Genomic DNA, 14,123 nt, shown 5'->3' with positions numbered 1-14,123 from the left:
GACTGAAATCGTTTCTACAGGTACTGAAAACAGACAAGAAGAGAAACATTAGACTGAAATCGTTTCTCCAGGTACTGAAAACAGACAAGAAGAGAAATATTAGACTGAAATCGTTTCTCCAGGTACTGAAAACAGACAAGAAGAGAAACGTTAGACTGAAATCGTTTCTCCGAGTACTGAAAACAGACAAGAAGAGATTTATTAGACTGAAATCGTTTATCCGGATACTGAAAACAGACAAGAAGAGAAACATTAGACTGAAATCGTTTCCAGGTACTGAAAACAGACAAGAAGAGAAACGTTAGACTGAAATCGTTTCTCCGAGTACTGAAAACAGACAAGAAGAGATTTATTAGACTGAAATCGTTTATCCGGATACTGAAAACAGACAAGAAGAGAAACATTAGAGTGAAATCGTTTGTCCGGGTACTGAAAACAGACAAGAAGAGAAACATTAGACTGAAATCGTTTGTCCAGGTACCGAAAACAGACAAGAAGAGAAATATTAGACTGGAATCGTTTCTCCAGGTACTGAAAACAGACAAGAATAGAAACGGGCTGAAATCGTTTCTGCAGGTACTAAAAACAGACAAAAAGAAAAACATTAGACTGAAATCGTTTGTCCAGGTGCTGAAAACAGACAAGAAGAGAAACATTAGACTGAAATCGTTTGTCCGGGTACTGAAAACAGACAAGAAGAGAAATATTAGACTGAAATCGTTTCTCCGGATACCGAAAACAGACAAGAAGAGAAACATTAGATTGAAATCGTTTGTCTGGGTACTGAAAACAGACAAGAAGAGAAACATTAGACTGAAATCGTTTCTCCAGGTACCGAAAACAGACAAGAAGATAAACATTAGACTGAAATCATTTCTCCAGGTAATGAAAACAGACAAAAAGAAAAACATTAGACTGAAATCGTTTGTCCAGGTGCTGAAAACAGACAAGAAGAGAAACATTAGACTGAAATCGTTTGTCCGGGTACTGAAAACAGACAAGAAGAGAAATATTAGACTGAAATCGTTTCTCCGGATACCGAAAACAGACAAGAAGAGAAACATTAGATTGAAATCGTTTGTCTGGGTACTGAAAACAGACAAGAAGAGAAACATTAGACTGAAATCGTTTCTCCAGGTACCGAAAACAGACAAGAAGATAAACATTAGACTGAAATCATTTCTCCAGGTACTGAAAACAGACAAGAAGAGAAACGGACTGAAATCGTTTCTGCATGTACTGAAATTAGACAAAAAGAGAAACATTAGACTGAAATCGTTTCTGCATGTACTGAAATTAGACCAAAAGAGAAACATTAGACTGAAATCGTTTCTGCAGGTACTGAAAACAGACAAGAAGAGAAACATTAGACTGAAATCGTTTCTCCAGGTACTGAAAACAGACAAGAAGAGAAACATTAGAGTGAAATCGTTTCTCCGAGTACTGAAAACAGACAAGAAGAGAATAATTAAAAGGACATTCCTGAGTTTGCTGCACTTTTCTAGATGTTATCGACAAACAGAGACTTTTTAACGATTATAATTACATATCAAATATATTTTCCAGCATAAAATATTAGTGGCTGTATATTAATTGTATTTCTGATCGTTCTAAAATTTGTACTAGGTAAAATTTCATTTCATTTCCAAAAATATAATTTTTTCGTATGTATGATATTATTTGAAGGCAAAATCCAGTTTGGGCTTGTTACAAAAATTAAGACGACCAGAAACACATTGAATATACAGACACTGATATTCTAAACCAGAAAATATATTTAATATGTAAGATTAATCGTAGAAATATTATATTAGTCGGAAACATCTTACAATGCAGCAAACTTAGGAATGTCCCTTTAAAGGAACTGTTTCCTGTGTGTACATCTAATTCACGTTATCTTCAAACAGACAAGAAGAGAAATGTTAAAGGAACTGTTTCCTGTGTGTACATCTAATTCACGTTATCTTCAAACAGACAAGAAGAGAAATGTTAAAGGAACTGTTTCCTGTGTGTACATCTAATTCACGTTATCTTCAAACAGACAAGAAGAGAAATGTTAAAGGAACTCTTTCCTGTGTGTACATCTAATTCACGTTATCTTCAAACAGACAAGAAGAGAAATGTTAAAGGAACTGTTTCCTGTGTGTACAGCTAATTCACGTTATCTTCAAACAGACAAGAAGAGAAATGTTAAAGGAACTGTTTCCTGTGTGTACAGCTAATTCACGTTATCTTCAAACAGACAAGAAGAGAAATGTTAAAGGAACTGTTTCCTGTGTGTACATCTAATTCACGTTATCTTCAAACAGACAACAAGAGAAATGTTAAAGGAACTGTTTCCTGTGTGTACATCTAATTCACGTTATCTTCAAACAGACAACAAGAGAAATGTTAAAGGAACTGTTTCCTGTGTGTACAGCTAATTCACGTTATCTTCAAACAGACAAGAAGAGAAATGTTAAAGGAATTGTTTCCTGTGTGTACATCTAATTCACGTTATCTTCAAACAGACAACAAGAGAAATGTTAAAGGAAGTGTTTCCTGTGTGTACATCTAATTCACGTTATCTTCAAACAGACAAGAAGAGAAATGTTAAAGGAACTGTTTCCTGTGTGTACATCTAATTCACGTTATCTTCAAACAGACAAGAAGAGAAATGTTAAAGGAACTGTTTCCTGTGTGTACATCTAATTCACGTTATCTTCAAACAGACAAGAAGAGAAATGTTAAAGGAACTCTTTCCTGTGTGTACATCTAATTCACGTTATCTTCAAACAGACAACAAGAGAAATGTTAAAGGAACTGTTTCCTGTGTGTACATCTAATTCACGTTATCTTCAAACAGACAAGAAGAGAAATGTTAAAGGAACTCTTTCCTGTGTGTACAGCTAATTCACGTTATTTTCAAACAGACAAGAAGAGAAATGTTAAAGGAACTCTTTCCTGCGTGTACATCTAATTCACGTTCTCTTCAAACAGACAAGAGAAATGTTAAAGGAACTCTTCCCTGTGTGGACATTAAATAGCGTTCTCTTCAACTCACCAAATCTTGCAGTATATCTTCATAGATTTCCTTAAGACAAATATTGAAATATCAGCGGCAGAGATGGGAATTGGCTTTCTAAAACATTTTGATTTTAAAAGGCCATTTGGCAACCAAGACCAAAATATTAATAGAAAACGCATTTTAAAATAAAATGTTCTTTCACGAATTTCTTTGAATTACGTTTTCATCCGATATAAATTTTTTAATTTAAATACAGGCGACTTAATTATCGCTGTAGTTGTAGCTGTTTGTGCGGTTGGTTTGGGATCGATCCCACTCGGTGGTCATATTGGGATATTTCTCGTCCCAGCCAGTGCACTACGACTGGTATATCAAAGGCCGTTGTATGTGCTATCCTGTCTGCCGAATGGTGCATATAAAATATCCCTTGCTACTAATGGAAAAATGCAGCGGGATTCCTCTCTGTGACTGTGTCAAAATGACCATATGTTTTACATCCAATAGCCGATGATTAATAAATCAATGTGATCTAGTGGTGTCGTTAAACAAAACAAACTTCTTATAGCTGTTTTACCGTAGGTGAATATCTAAATTTTGAGAAAGACGGGATTACGGTTTTACGATAATAGGTAATTTAAGATACAATCTGTAGTATATTTTTGTTTCTTAAAGGCATATTGTCACAGACCACTGACCTATTACATGGCCTAACAAAGTATTACTTAAAAATATATATATTTGATTTGTCCCTAAATGTACTTTATTCAACCATCTACGTAACCACCATGCTCCACTTATTAATGATATTTTGTAAAAATAATTGAATTATGGCAATGGTCCATAATTCATTTCACTCCATCATGGTGTAGTTAAAGTAATGCAATCTTGTCTGTGGGATGGTGCATACAAAGAGTAGCCCATGAAGTGGCGAGAGCAGGTTTCCTCTGTCAATATCTGTGTGGTCCTTAACCATATGTATGACGCCATATAACCATAAATAAAATGTGTTGAGTGCGTCGTTAAATGAAATATTTCCTTCCTTCCTTCCTTAAAAGGACATTGCTGAGTTTGCTGCAATTTTTAAGATGTTATCGACTAACAAAGACTTTTTAACGATTGTAATTACATATCAAATATATTTTTCTGCATAAAATATTAGTGGCTGTATTTTAAACGTGTTTCTGGTCGTTTTAATATTTGTACTAGGTTAAATGTCATCCTATTTCCTAAAATACTGTTTTTTCGTACGTACGAAATTATTTGAAGACAAAATCCAGTTTGGGATTTTTACAAATATTAAGACGATCAGAAACACATTGAATATACAGACACTGATCTTCTAAACAAGAAAATATATTTAATATGTAACTTTAATCGTAGAAATATTTCATTAGTCGAAAACATCTTTCAGTGCATCAAACTCAGTAATGTCCCTTTAAAAAAAAGGTATTACAATTCACAGCTAATAATAACCGTTGATTGTGACAACACACGAGTTTATTAAAGCTGTAGAGATGACTGGGTCTGACATTAGTATATGTTGTTATAATATGGTGAGGTGAGATTGTGAGTTTATTAAAATTATAGTTACGTTTGCATTTTGCATTAGTAAATGATGTCATTATACGTGAGATTGTGAGTTTATTAAAACAGTAGCTTGTGTTTGGCATTTGTAAATTATTTTATAATATGGTGTAGAAATCTGTGTTTATAAGCGCATACAATGTATATAGTTTGCATTTTGCATCAGTAATTGATCTTATTATACATTAAAGTAAGACCGTGAGTTTATTGAAACTGTAGTTGTATTTGTGTTTGGCATTCGTAAATGATTTACCGGCCTCGGTGGCGTCGTGGCAGGCCATCGGTCTACAGGCTGGTAGGTACTGGGTTCGGATCCCAGTCGAGGCATGGGATTTTTAATCCAGATACCGACTCCAAACCCTGAGTGAGTGGTCAGAGGGTAGGTGTAAACCACTTGCACCGACCAGTGATCCATAACTGGTTCAACAAAGGCCATGGTTTGTGCTATCCTGCCTGTGGGAAGCGCAAATAAAAGATCCCTTGCTGCCTGTCGTAAAAAGAGTAGCCTATGTGGCGACAGCGGGTTTTCTCTAAAAACAGTGTCAGAATGACCATATGTTTGACGTCCAATAGCCGATGATAAGATGAAAAAAAATCAATGTGCTCTAGCGGCGTCGTTAAATAAAACAAACTTTTTTTCTTCTTTTTTTTCGTAAATAATTATGTAATATGGTGTCGAAAAACTGTGTTTATAAACCTTGTAGTGGTGTTTGGGTTTTGCTTCTTTTTTTTTAAAGTTATATTATGGTGATGTTTTTATATAAAAAAAAAAAACTGCATCTGTGGCTTGCATTAGAAAATTATGTTTATGCTATAGTGTGATTTTGACTTAGATGTCATAATGTGTTGAAGTGACGACAGGTTTATTAAAAATATATTTGTGTTTGTATTCATAAATTATATTATAATATGATAATACCAGATGATAAGTTGATTAAAATTGTAGTTGTGTTTTGGTTTTGTATTACAAAACAGTATTATAGGATTAAGAGGTGAAATTAGGAGTTTATTGTATTAAGAGGTGAAATTAGGAGTTTATTGTATTAAGAGGTGAAATTAGGAGTTTATTGTATTAAGAGGTGAAATTAGGAGTTTATTGTATTAAGAGGTGAAATTAGGAGTTTATTGTATTAAGAGGTGAAATTAGGAGTTTATTGTATTAAGAGGTGAAATTAGGAGTTTATTGAAACTACAATTTTAAAGGGACAGACCCTAGTTCCAACCCGTGAAAATTAACACTAAGTTTAGTTAATCTACAAACCTGTAACACATTTGGATAAAGTTACAACTGAGTGAAACATGAGTCTGTGACTTTGAAATAGTGAAATACTCTGAAAACAGACTAAAACTCGACTATAACTATTACTTCTCAGACCCACGTGCGTTTTTAAAAATATGAGAAATGCATTTTGTGATATTAAAACCACCAAGATGACCCAAAAGACTTCGAATGTACGGAAATTGATCATCTAAACCATACAATCTAAGTAAAGTATGATTCAAGTTGTCAAAAACGGCTCTAATAGTAAAACATATGCCTTAGTGTTTAAAAACTAGGTTATGTCCCTTTAAAGTGGCAATCGCAAAATGGCGTAGACCAGGGCTCGAAATTAAAGACTGAACCGACGACAATTGCCGTAGTTGTAATATAAATGACCGGTGGTTAAACATAATTGCCGTCGGTTGAAGGGACTGTTAGGTTTTTACCGATTTAAAATCACCGTAAGCAGGCTCAAAATTGCCGTGGATGAGCATTTTCCCCATGGCAAACACATTTCAAAATTTTATTAGTATGTTAGTGGGGTTATAGCTAAAACGGAACCGTGCCAAAACGGCACCAAGCGAAAACGGAACCAAATTGGACAAAACGGAACCTGCGTTGGCTAAAACGGCACCGAAATTTATGGCTAAAACGGAACCTACGATGGCTAAAACGGCACCATAATTGAATTTTATTTGAAGAATAGTAAATAAGACAAAAAAACCCAACAAAACATCTTAACTGAAATGAAAAGTTATTTATTAAAATAAAAAAATAAATGTTTTTGTGTCACTTCTGATAGTTGCACAAACAATCTTCAGGTCAGGTAAATTTATTTACGTGCTTCCATCAGACAACTGTTCAAGCACGCTCCCATTGGGAGCCGCCTCTGACAAGAGCCAGACGCCAATCTTGCTGAGGAAAGCTCTTGTGAACTTTTATTTTTCTCAATAAAGTAAGTCAAAACAAAGAGACCACCGGAAGTTGGAAGAAAACGTGAGCTGTGTATGGATTTCTTAATTTTTTACACATTCAATAAAAACAACACTTTTCCTTGTTGTTGTATTGTTCCTGTATTGTTGTTGTTGTTGTTATAATTAACCCCACCATACAGATCCGTCTTAATGCTTACTACTACAAAAACTAATGTTTGACCAACAGTGTTAGTTGGGGATGCGGATGATTGGACATGGAAGTATTAGACACACAGAATCATAGCTTCCTATTACAGATATGGAACAACCGAGTCATTATCTATCTCAACTTTTGCAATCATTATATATAAGCTTAGGAGAGCTCATGTATGGGCTATGCCTGTTGAGTAATCCGTTTGTAAATTCAAGAAAACAAATATTTCTGTGTTGCAATTTGAGTTTAATTGTATGATAGCCCGGTTCTCTTACTTGTTTATTTAACACACAGCCTCCCAATGTAGAGAGGTGTTATCCATTGTGAACTAATTAGCAATATAATTATGTTCACTAGAGTTTGTCCAAGTTCAGTTCACACACCCCCAACCCCTATTCATCGCTCTGAACCCTAACCCTAATCCTGAAATTAAAAATAAGATAAGTTATATATATTTATATATGGTGCCGTTTTAGCCATGATAGGTTCCGTTTTCGCCAAAGAAAATGGTTCCGTTTTTGGCACGGTTCGTTTTAGCCTGTACCCTATTAGAGTTTAAAAACTAGGGTATGTCCCTTTAATTTAATTAGCCATTAAATAAAACCACTCACCTCAAAAGAACTTGTTAGCTTCAGATTGAACAACAGTGGTACAAACAGTACAGTCGACAAGACGATGGCAAGGCAGATACCGAACGTGTAGAGAATGTATTCTGTGCCATTATTATACATCTCGGCCGGTGTTCCTAAAATCAGGATCGCACTCATAAACGAAACAAGGATCGAGATGGCTACTGGCACGATCTGCATACTTCGGTCCGCCATCAAGAATTCTTTTGTTGTTTTCTGCCTTCCTCCCCAGAAGGCATAGAAAATGCCAATTCCTGCAGACACAGACAACATAAGAGCGAATACCACGTAGTCGGCCGTTTCAAACGAACGGACGCCGGAACCCTCCATTTTGTTTCGTTTTTATCGGATTCACGCCTTTTCCAAGTTGCGGTCCACTTTGAGAGTTGGAATTTAGTTTTGTTTTTTCTGCTTTATGTTAACAACACTGAGATATTAGACAGAGAATATGCTTGTGTTTATTTGTTTGATTTGTTTTCTCCTTTAGTTCGTCTTTTCAAACTGACCGCCAGGACAATTCCCTCAGAGTAGCTAACTGAATACCAGAATCCCAACTTGCTCTGTTGACGCGCTTATTTCAGAAAAAAAAACCTGCTTTCTAAATCAGACCTATCACTGATAATAATCTTAGCTTTCAGTCACGAAAGGTAATACTGTTTTGTAAACACCACATAGATAAAGCGAGCAACAAAATAATACAGTTAGTCCCGGTTTTATTATTGCATGCCTGAACGAGTTCACACATCGAAAAACTGAAACGTCACTGGAATAGCCAATCAAATATAGTAATCCTCGCTTGCGACCCTGCACAGAAACACTGCTTTCTAAATCACACCTACATATAGTGTACCATAAAATATGTACTAGTAGCTGTCAAGGATTTGTCACTAAAATCGATCGTGCATTAAAATGTGAAGCGTCTCTGAAGCAGCCAATCAAATGTGATAACCTCACCTTCCACCGATTCTGCGCGTTGATAACATAAATACTGCTTTCTAAAAGAGATCTAAGCTATCCCTGATTTTGTTGTAGTGTGTCTCGTTAGAGTATTAAAATGCTGACTATATAAGTAACAATGTAATCCAGTTTGTGCTGGTTGTATGAATACTCGTTTCTAAACCAGATCTATATGAACAAAATACAAAATGGGTCCTTCTTTTGTTACCGTCTACCTCCTTAGCGAATCGAAATTTTAAACGATTGTAATCCAGTTTGCGTTGAGAGTAGAAATAGTAGAGAGATCTAAATGTATTAGGTACACGTTAGTCCTTCTGTTACCGCAATCTACGTCCTTAGCGAATCAATGTCGTAGGTGCTATAATCTAATTGGCAGTAGAAGTACTAGCTTCTATATTAGACCTAGATGTACAAAATACAAAGTTTGTCCTTCTTTTGTCGCAATCTACGTCCTTAGCGAATCAAAGTTGTAAGTGGAATAATCTAATTTGCATTGGCAGTAGAAATACTAGCTTCTATATCAGACCTAGTTGTACAAAATACAAAATTAGCCCTTTTGTCGCAATCTACGTCCTTAGCGAATCAGTGTTGTAAGTGGTATAATCTAATTTGCGTTGGCAGTAGAAATACTAGCTTCTATATCAGACCTAGTTGTACAAAATACAAAATTAGTCCTTCTGTTGTCGCAATCTATGTCCTTAGCGAATCGATGTCGTAAGTGCTATAATCTAATTGGCAGTAGAAATGGTAGATTCTATATTAGACCTAGATGAACAAAATACAAAACTAGTTCTTCTTTTGTCGCACTCTCCTTCCTTAGCGAATAAAATTTGAAAGTGTCTAAATATTGAAGCCAAACACTAACACACTTCGCGATGACAGTAGTAGAAATACTACCTTCTAAATCAGACCCAGATATAGCGAACAACTACTACCAGAACTGGACGTTTTCCCGGTTTATGTCACATACAGTACTGTTAGCGCATAACAGTGATAAATGACGGTCGTATATACTTTAAAGCGTCCAGTGTACCAGTCGAGGTCGGAGTGAACGTGTCTGACACATACGAGACATATATCACAGGACAAAGAGTAGTAAACTGGTTGAAGACTCTCACGAGTCTTATCTCTATGTCAGGTCGTCGTCATATAACCATGTGTGTGTTAGACAGTAGTATACCAGTATTTGCTTAACAACATCAAGTAGCGAAGTAGTTAAATTGTCGAGTTTAACGACACCACTAGAGTACATTGATTTATTAATCATCGGCTATTGGATGTGAAACATTAATTTTTGGTGATTTATCATACAGTCTCAGATAGAGATGGGACGGTTCGGGGTTTGGGTTTTTTCGGTTCGGTTTTAGATTTTTGGTACATGGTTCGATTTATTCGCGGTTCGATTTATTCACGATACGTTTCACAAGTAGTACGCCAATTATCATACATACATTTTTTATAAACTATTTTAAAGAGACATTCCCGAGTTACTAATCATCGGCTATTGGATGTCAAACGTTTGGTTATTCTATAACATAATTATAGAGAAGAAACCCGCTACATTTTTCCATTAGTAGCAAGGGATCTTTTATATGCATCATCCCACAGACACGATAGCACATATCACGGCCTTTGATAAATCAATCGTGATGCCCTGGCTGGAACGAGAAATAGCCCAATGGGTCCACCGATGGGGATCGATCACAGACCGACCAAGCATCAAGCGAGCGCTTTACCACTGGGTTACGTCCCGCCCCCATCTTTCGATTGGCTGCAAGGGCTTTTATGTATGAATTTATATATATACACACACACACACACACACACACACACACACACACACACACACACACACACAAAAACACACTGAGGTGTCGTTAAACAAACATTCGTCAAAGGCTGTGGTATGTGCTGCCACGTATGTGGGAATAAGCATGTAAACGATCCCTTGCTACTAGTGAACAACTGTAGCGGATTTTCTCTCATTAGCAAATGTTTCACAACTAATAGCGATGATTAATAAATCAATGTGCTCTAGTGGTATCGATAAACTAAACAAATTTTATGTTTTCTTTGTAGATTATGGCGCGAGTGTAATCACGTCGCCCATGACAGTTTGTAAATAGGTTATGTGAGACACGACAACTGTTACATACATTTAGAATGCAACATGTTTGCTTATCTTTTGTTTATCTTATCTACTCTGTCTCTCTTCAATCCTATTTCTGTCTCTCTCTCTCTCTCTCTCTCTCTCTCTCTCTCTCTCTCTCTCTCTCTCTTCTCTCTCTCCTCCCTGCCTCTCTCTCTCTCTCTCGCTCTTCTCTCTCTCTCGATCTCTCTCTCTCTCTCTCTCTCTCTCTCTCTCCCTCCTCTCTCTCTCTCTCTCTCTCTCTCTCTCTCTCTCTCTCTCTCTCTCTCTCTCTCTCTCTCTCTCTCTCTCTCCCTCCTTCTCTCTCTCTCTCTCTCTCTCTCTCTCTATCTCTCTCTCTCTCTCCCTCCACACCTCTCTCTATCACCTCTCTCTCCGTTTCTCTCTCTTTCTCTCTATCACCTCTCTCTCTCCCTCTCTCTCTCTCTCAAACACTCTCACATTTCCAGACTACCGCTCACTTGACCGCTAAGTAGGTGTTAGTCGGTAGGTGTGTGCTAAACATTATATAGGTAGTACTAAACCAAATAACTTCCGGTTGGGTCAAAGTTCGAGGCACACCCAACGCTTGATAGAAAAGTTAACACCACAAGTCCTGTGATTGGTTATAAATGTGAGTGTGTTGGTTATAAAAATAATTAGTTTCATCTGGGCAAAATATGTGTGCAATTTTATTGCATCTAGTACCACTGTGTCGTGTAGCCTTGTGCTTGGAACATGTATGGGGTACCTGTAAAAAAAGTACACCAATTTTGTGCGGAACTAGGTTAGTCAAAACGCTACCGGTTATCTCTGAAATGAGCATCGTCACCCCCAATGTTTTCTGGTTCACGTTAAGGGTGAGGGGTGGTAGTATTTATATCCATGGTGTTTATATCGACTGATACTCTGCGGGTAGGATTTTTAGCCACATATGTTACTATTGTCGTCTGTGGGTTTTATTTTGGTAGTATACACCCTATACTCTATATTATAGTTTGTGGAATGTTTCGTTAAATAGGATGGGTGGAGGGGGGGGGGGGGGGGGGGGGGGAGGATACATCTTTTTCCATTGAAGGATATGATTTTTGTGGCATTGTCATAAACGTAATGATTTAGACAACAATTTAAAGCGAACAAAAGAACAAACCAACGTGTATGAAGTGCGTATTTTGCTAGTTTTCATAATGAAAAAAAGCTTGTTTTGTTTAAGTAGAGTACATTGATTTATTAATCATCGGCTATTGGATGTGAAACATTAAATTTTGGTGATTTGACATATGATAGAAATGTGACGGTTCGGTTATTTTATTTTGGGTTCGGTTTTCGGTTTTTGGTCCACGGTTCGATTTATCATAAATACATTTTTATAAACTATTTTAAGAGCAAGACATTTTATTTTTAATGGTCATTTGTAAGATAATTATAAATATAAAATTATTGACTAAAAAACAAAAACTGCATTTTTACCATGCCCTATTAGAAGAAAAAGAAAGAAATGTTTTATTTAACGACGCATTCAACACATTTTATTTACGGTTATATGGCGTCAGACATATGGTTAAGGACCATAAATATATTGAGAGAGGAAACCCACTGTCGCCACTTCATGGGCTACTCTTTTCGATTAGCAGCAATGGATCTTTAATGTGCACCATCCCACAGACAATGCTTTACATACCACGTCCTTTGCTATACCAGTCGTGGTACACTGGCTGGAACGATAAATAGCCCAATGGGCCCACCGACGGGGATCGATCCCACTGCCCTATTAGCGTGTTGCATCTGGAATACTTGGACAATATGTCCCCCAATTGAGAGGGTTGGCAAAATAATTTCCATTTTTACCATGCGCTGTTAGCGTATTTTGTTTTTAATTCAGACATATTTCTGTAATGTTTATTATTATTTTGATAATGTCAAATCTTTGATGAGACGTATCTCTCTCTCTCTCTCTCTCTCTCTCTCTCTCTCTCTCTCTCTCTCTCTCTCTCTCTCTCTCTCTCTCTCTCTCTCTCTCTATATATATATATATATATATATATATATATATATATATATTAAAGTATGGATTACTCTATATAAGGACAAAAAACACATACTATATAGGCCTACTGTTGATTATTTAACTCAACACAAGTTAAAAAAGGTATTACTGATTTTAAAAAACAGATAAACAAGCACAAGTACATATAGTGCATGGGGCACGTAATGTCAATACGTTTCTTAACCATACATTCTACGTCCCTTCGGACTAAAGTACATGCACATAATATATAATAGTGGATTATTATTATTATTATTATTATTGTTAATATTATTATTATTATTATTATTATTATTATTATTATTATTACTATTGCTCGTACCGAAAGTGGAAAAAAAATCTGCAAAGATTTATTTTTCTAAAAAAAAAGAAGGAAAAAAAAGGTGCAAAGTAGTTTGTGTACATTGTAGTTCTGGAACTGCGGACGATTTAGTTCCGATAAAAACTTACGGAAATTAGCGATGTTGAATCGTTTTAAATTAATATGACGGATATTGGGCGCCATTTTATAATTCTTGACGGTAACACGTCTTTACTTTTTTCAATGTTGACAATTGGGGCGAAACATACTTAACATGATTATTCTCTCGGCGAACTAATCACTGAGGTCAGTCCCTATTTTGGGAGGTTACAGGTTTTACGGTCCCGGCAAGAAATTCGCGGGTTCTGTTATGATCTGATTCTGACAGACACCTATCGCCAATGCAAACATGTCCAGTTTATGGGAATCGAATGCTGTGATTAGCCGAAATATTTTACGGGTCATTGGGATTACCAGCAAGGTGCGGAAACGTTTATACATGTAAAATATTTTAAAAATCGAAATGAACCGCGGTTCGCAAATTAGGAAACGGTGCACCGAATCGTGGGCCTAAAACCGCGGTTTTCGGTACCCACAGACAGGATATCACACATCACAGCCTTTGATATACCAGTCATGGCGCACTGGGTGGAATCAGAAGTATTCATAATGGTACCATCAAACTGCCATGTGCAAGAATTTTTACTGAAACAATGTTTAGAATGTTTTTTTTGTTTAACCAACACCTTTAGAGCACATTTATTAATTAATCATCGGCTAATGGATGTCAAACATGAGATAACTATGACTCGTAGTCATCAGAGGAAACCCGCTACATTTATCCATTAGCAGCAATTGATATTTTATACGCACTTTCCCACAGACAGGATAACACATATCACGACATTTAATAAACCAGTTGTGGCGCACCGGATGGAACGAGAAAAAATATCCAATCCGTTGAATGGATCCGCCAAGGTGGTTCGATCCTGCGACGCAAGCAGCTCTGGCGAGCACTCAACCGACTGAGCTAACTCCCGCCCCCTTGTTTAGAAGAGATCTGTGTGATAAAAACTCGCAA

At 36.5% G+C, this 14,123-nt stretch overlaps 1 protein-coding gene across 1 annotated transcript in view; it reads right to left on the bottom strand.

Annotated features, from left to right (window-relative positions):
• LOC121373712 (sodium-coupled monocarboxylate transporter 1-like) overlaps nt 1-8,752 on the bottom strand; it is a 38,914-nt gene extending 30,162 nt beyond the window's left edge. Inside the window, exon 1 of the mRNA XM_041500451.1 lies at nt 7,592-8,752. Coding sequence (XP_041356385.1) covers nt 7,592-7,939 — 348 coding nt within the window. The 5' untranslated portion in view covers nt 7,940-8,752. The remainder of the gene's footprint in view (nt 1-7,591) is intronic.
• Between the last annotated feature and the right edge of the window lie 5,371 nt (nt 8,753-14,123).

Source organism: Gigantopelta aegis, chromosome 5 (genome assembly GCF_016097555.1).
Source record: "Gigantopelta aegis isolate Gae_Host chromosome 5, Gae_host_genome, whole genome shotgun sequence".
Classification (NCBI taxonomy): domain Eukaryota; kingdom Metazoa; phylum Mollusca; class Gastropoda; order Neomphalida; family Peltospiridae; genus Gigantopelta; species Gigantopelta aegis.
The sequence above is the reverse complement of the archived record's forward strand: the minus strand, read 5'-3'. Positions and strand labels throughout refer to the sequence as shown.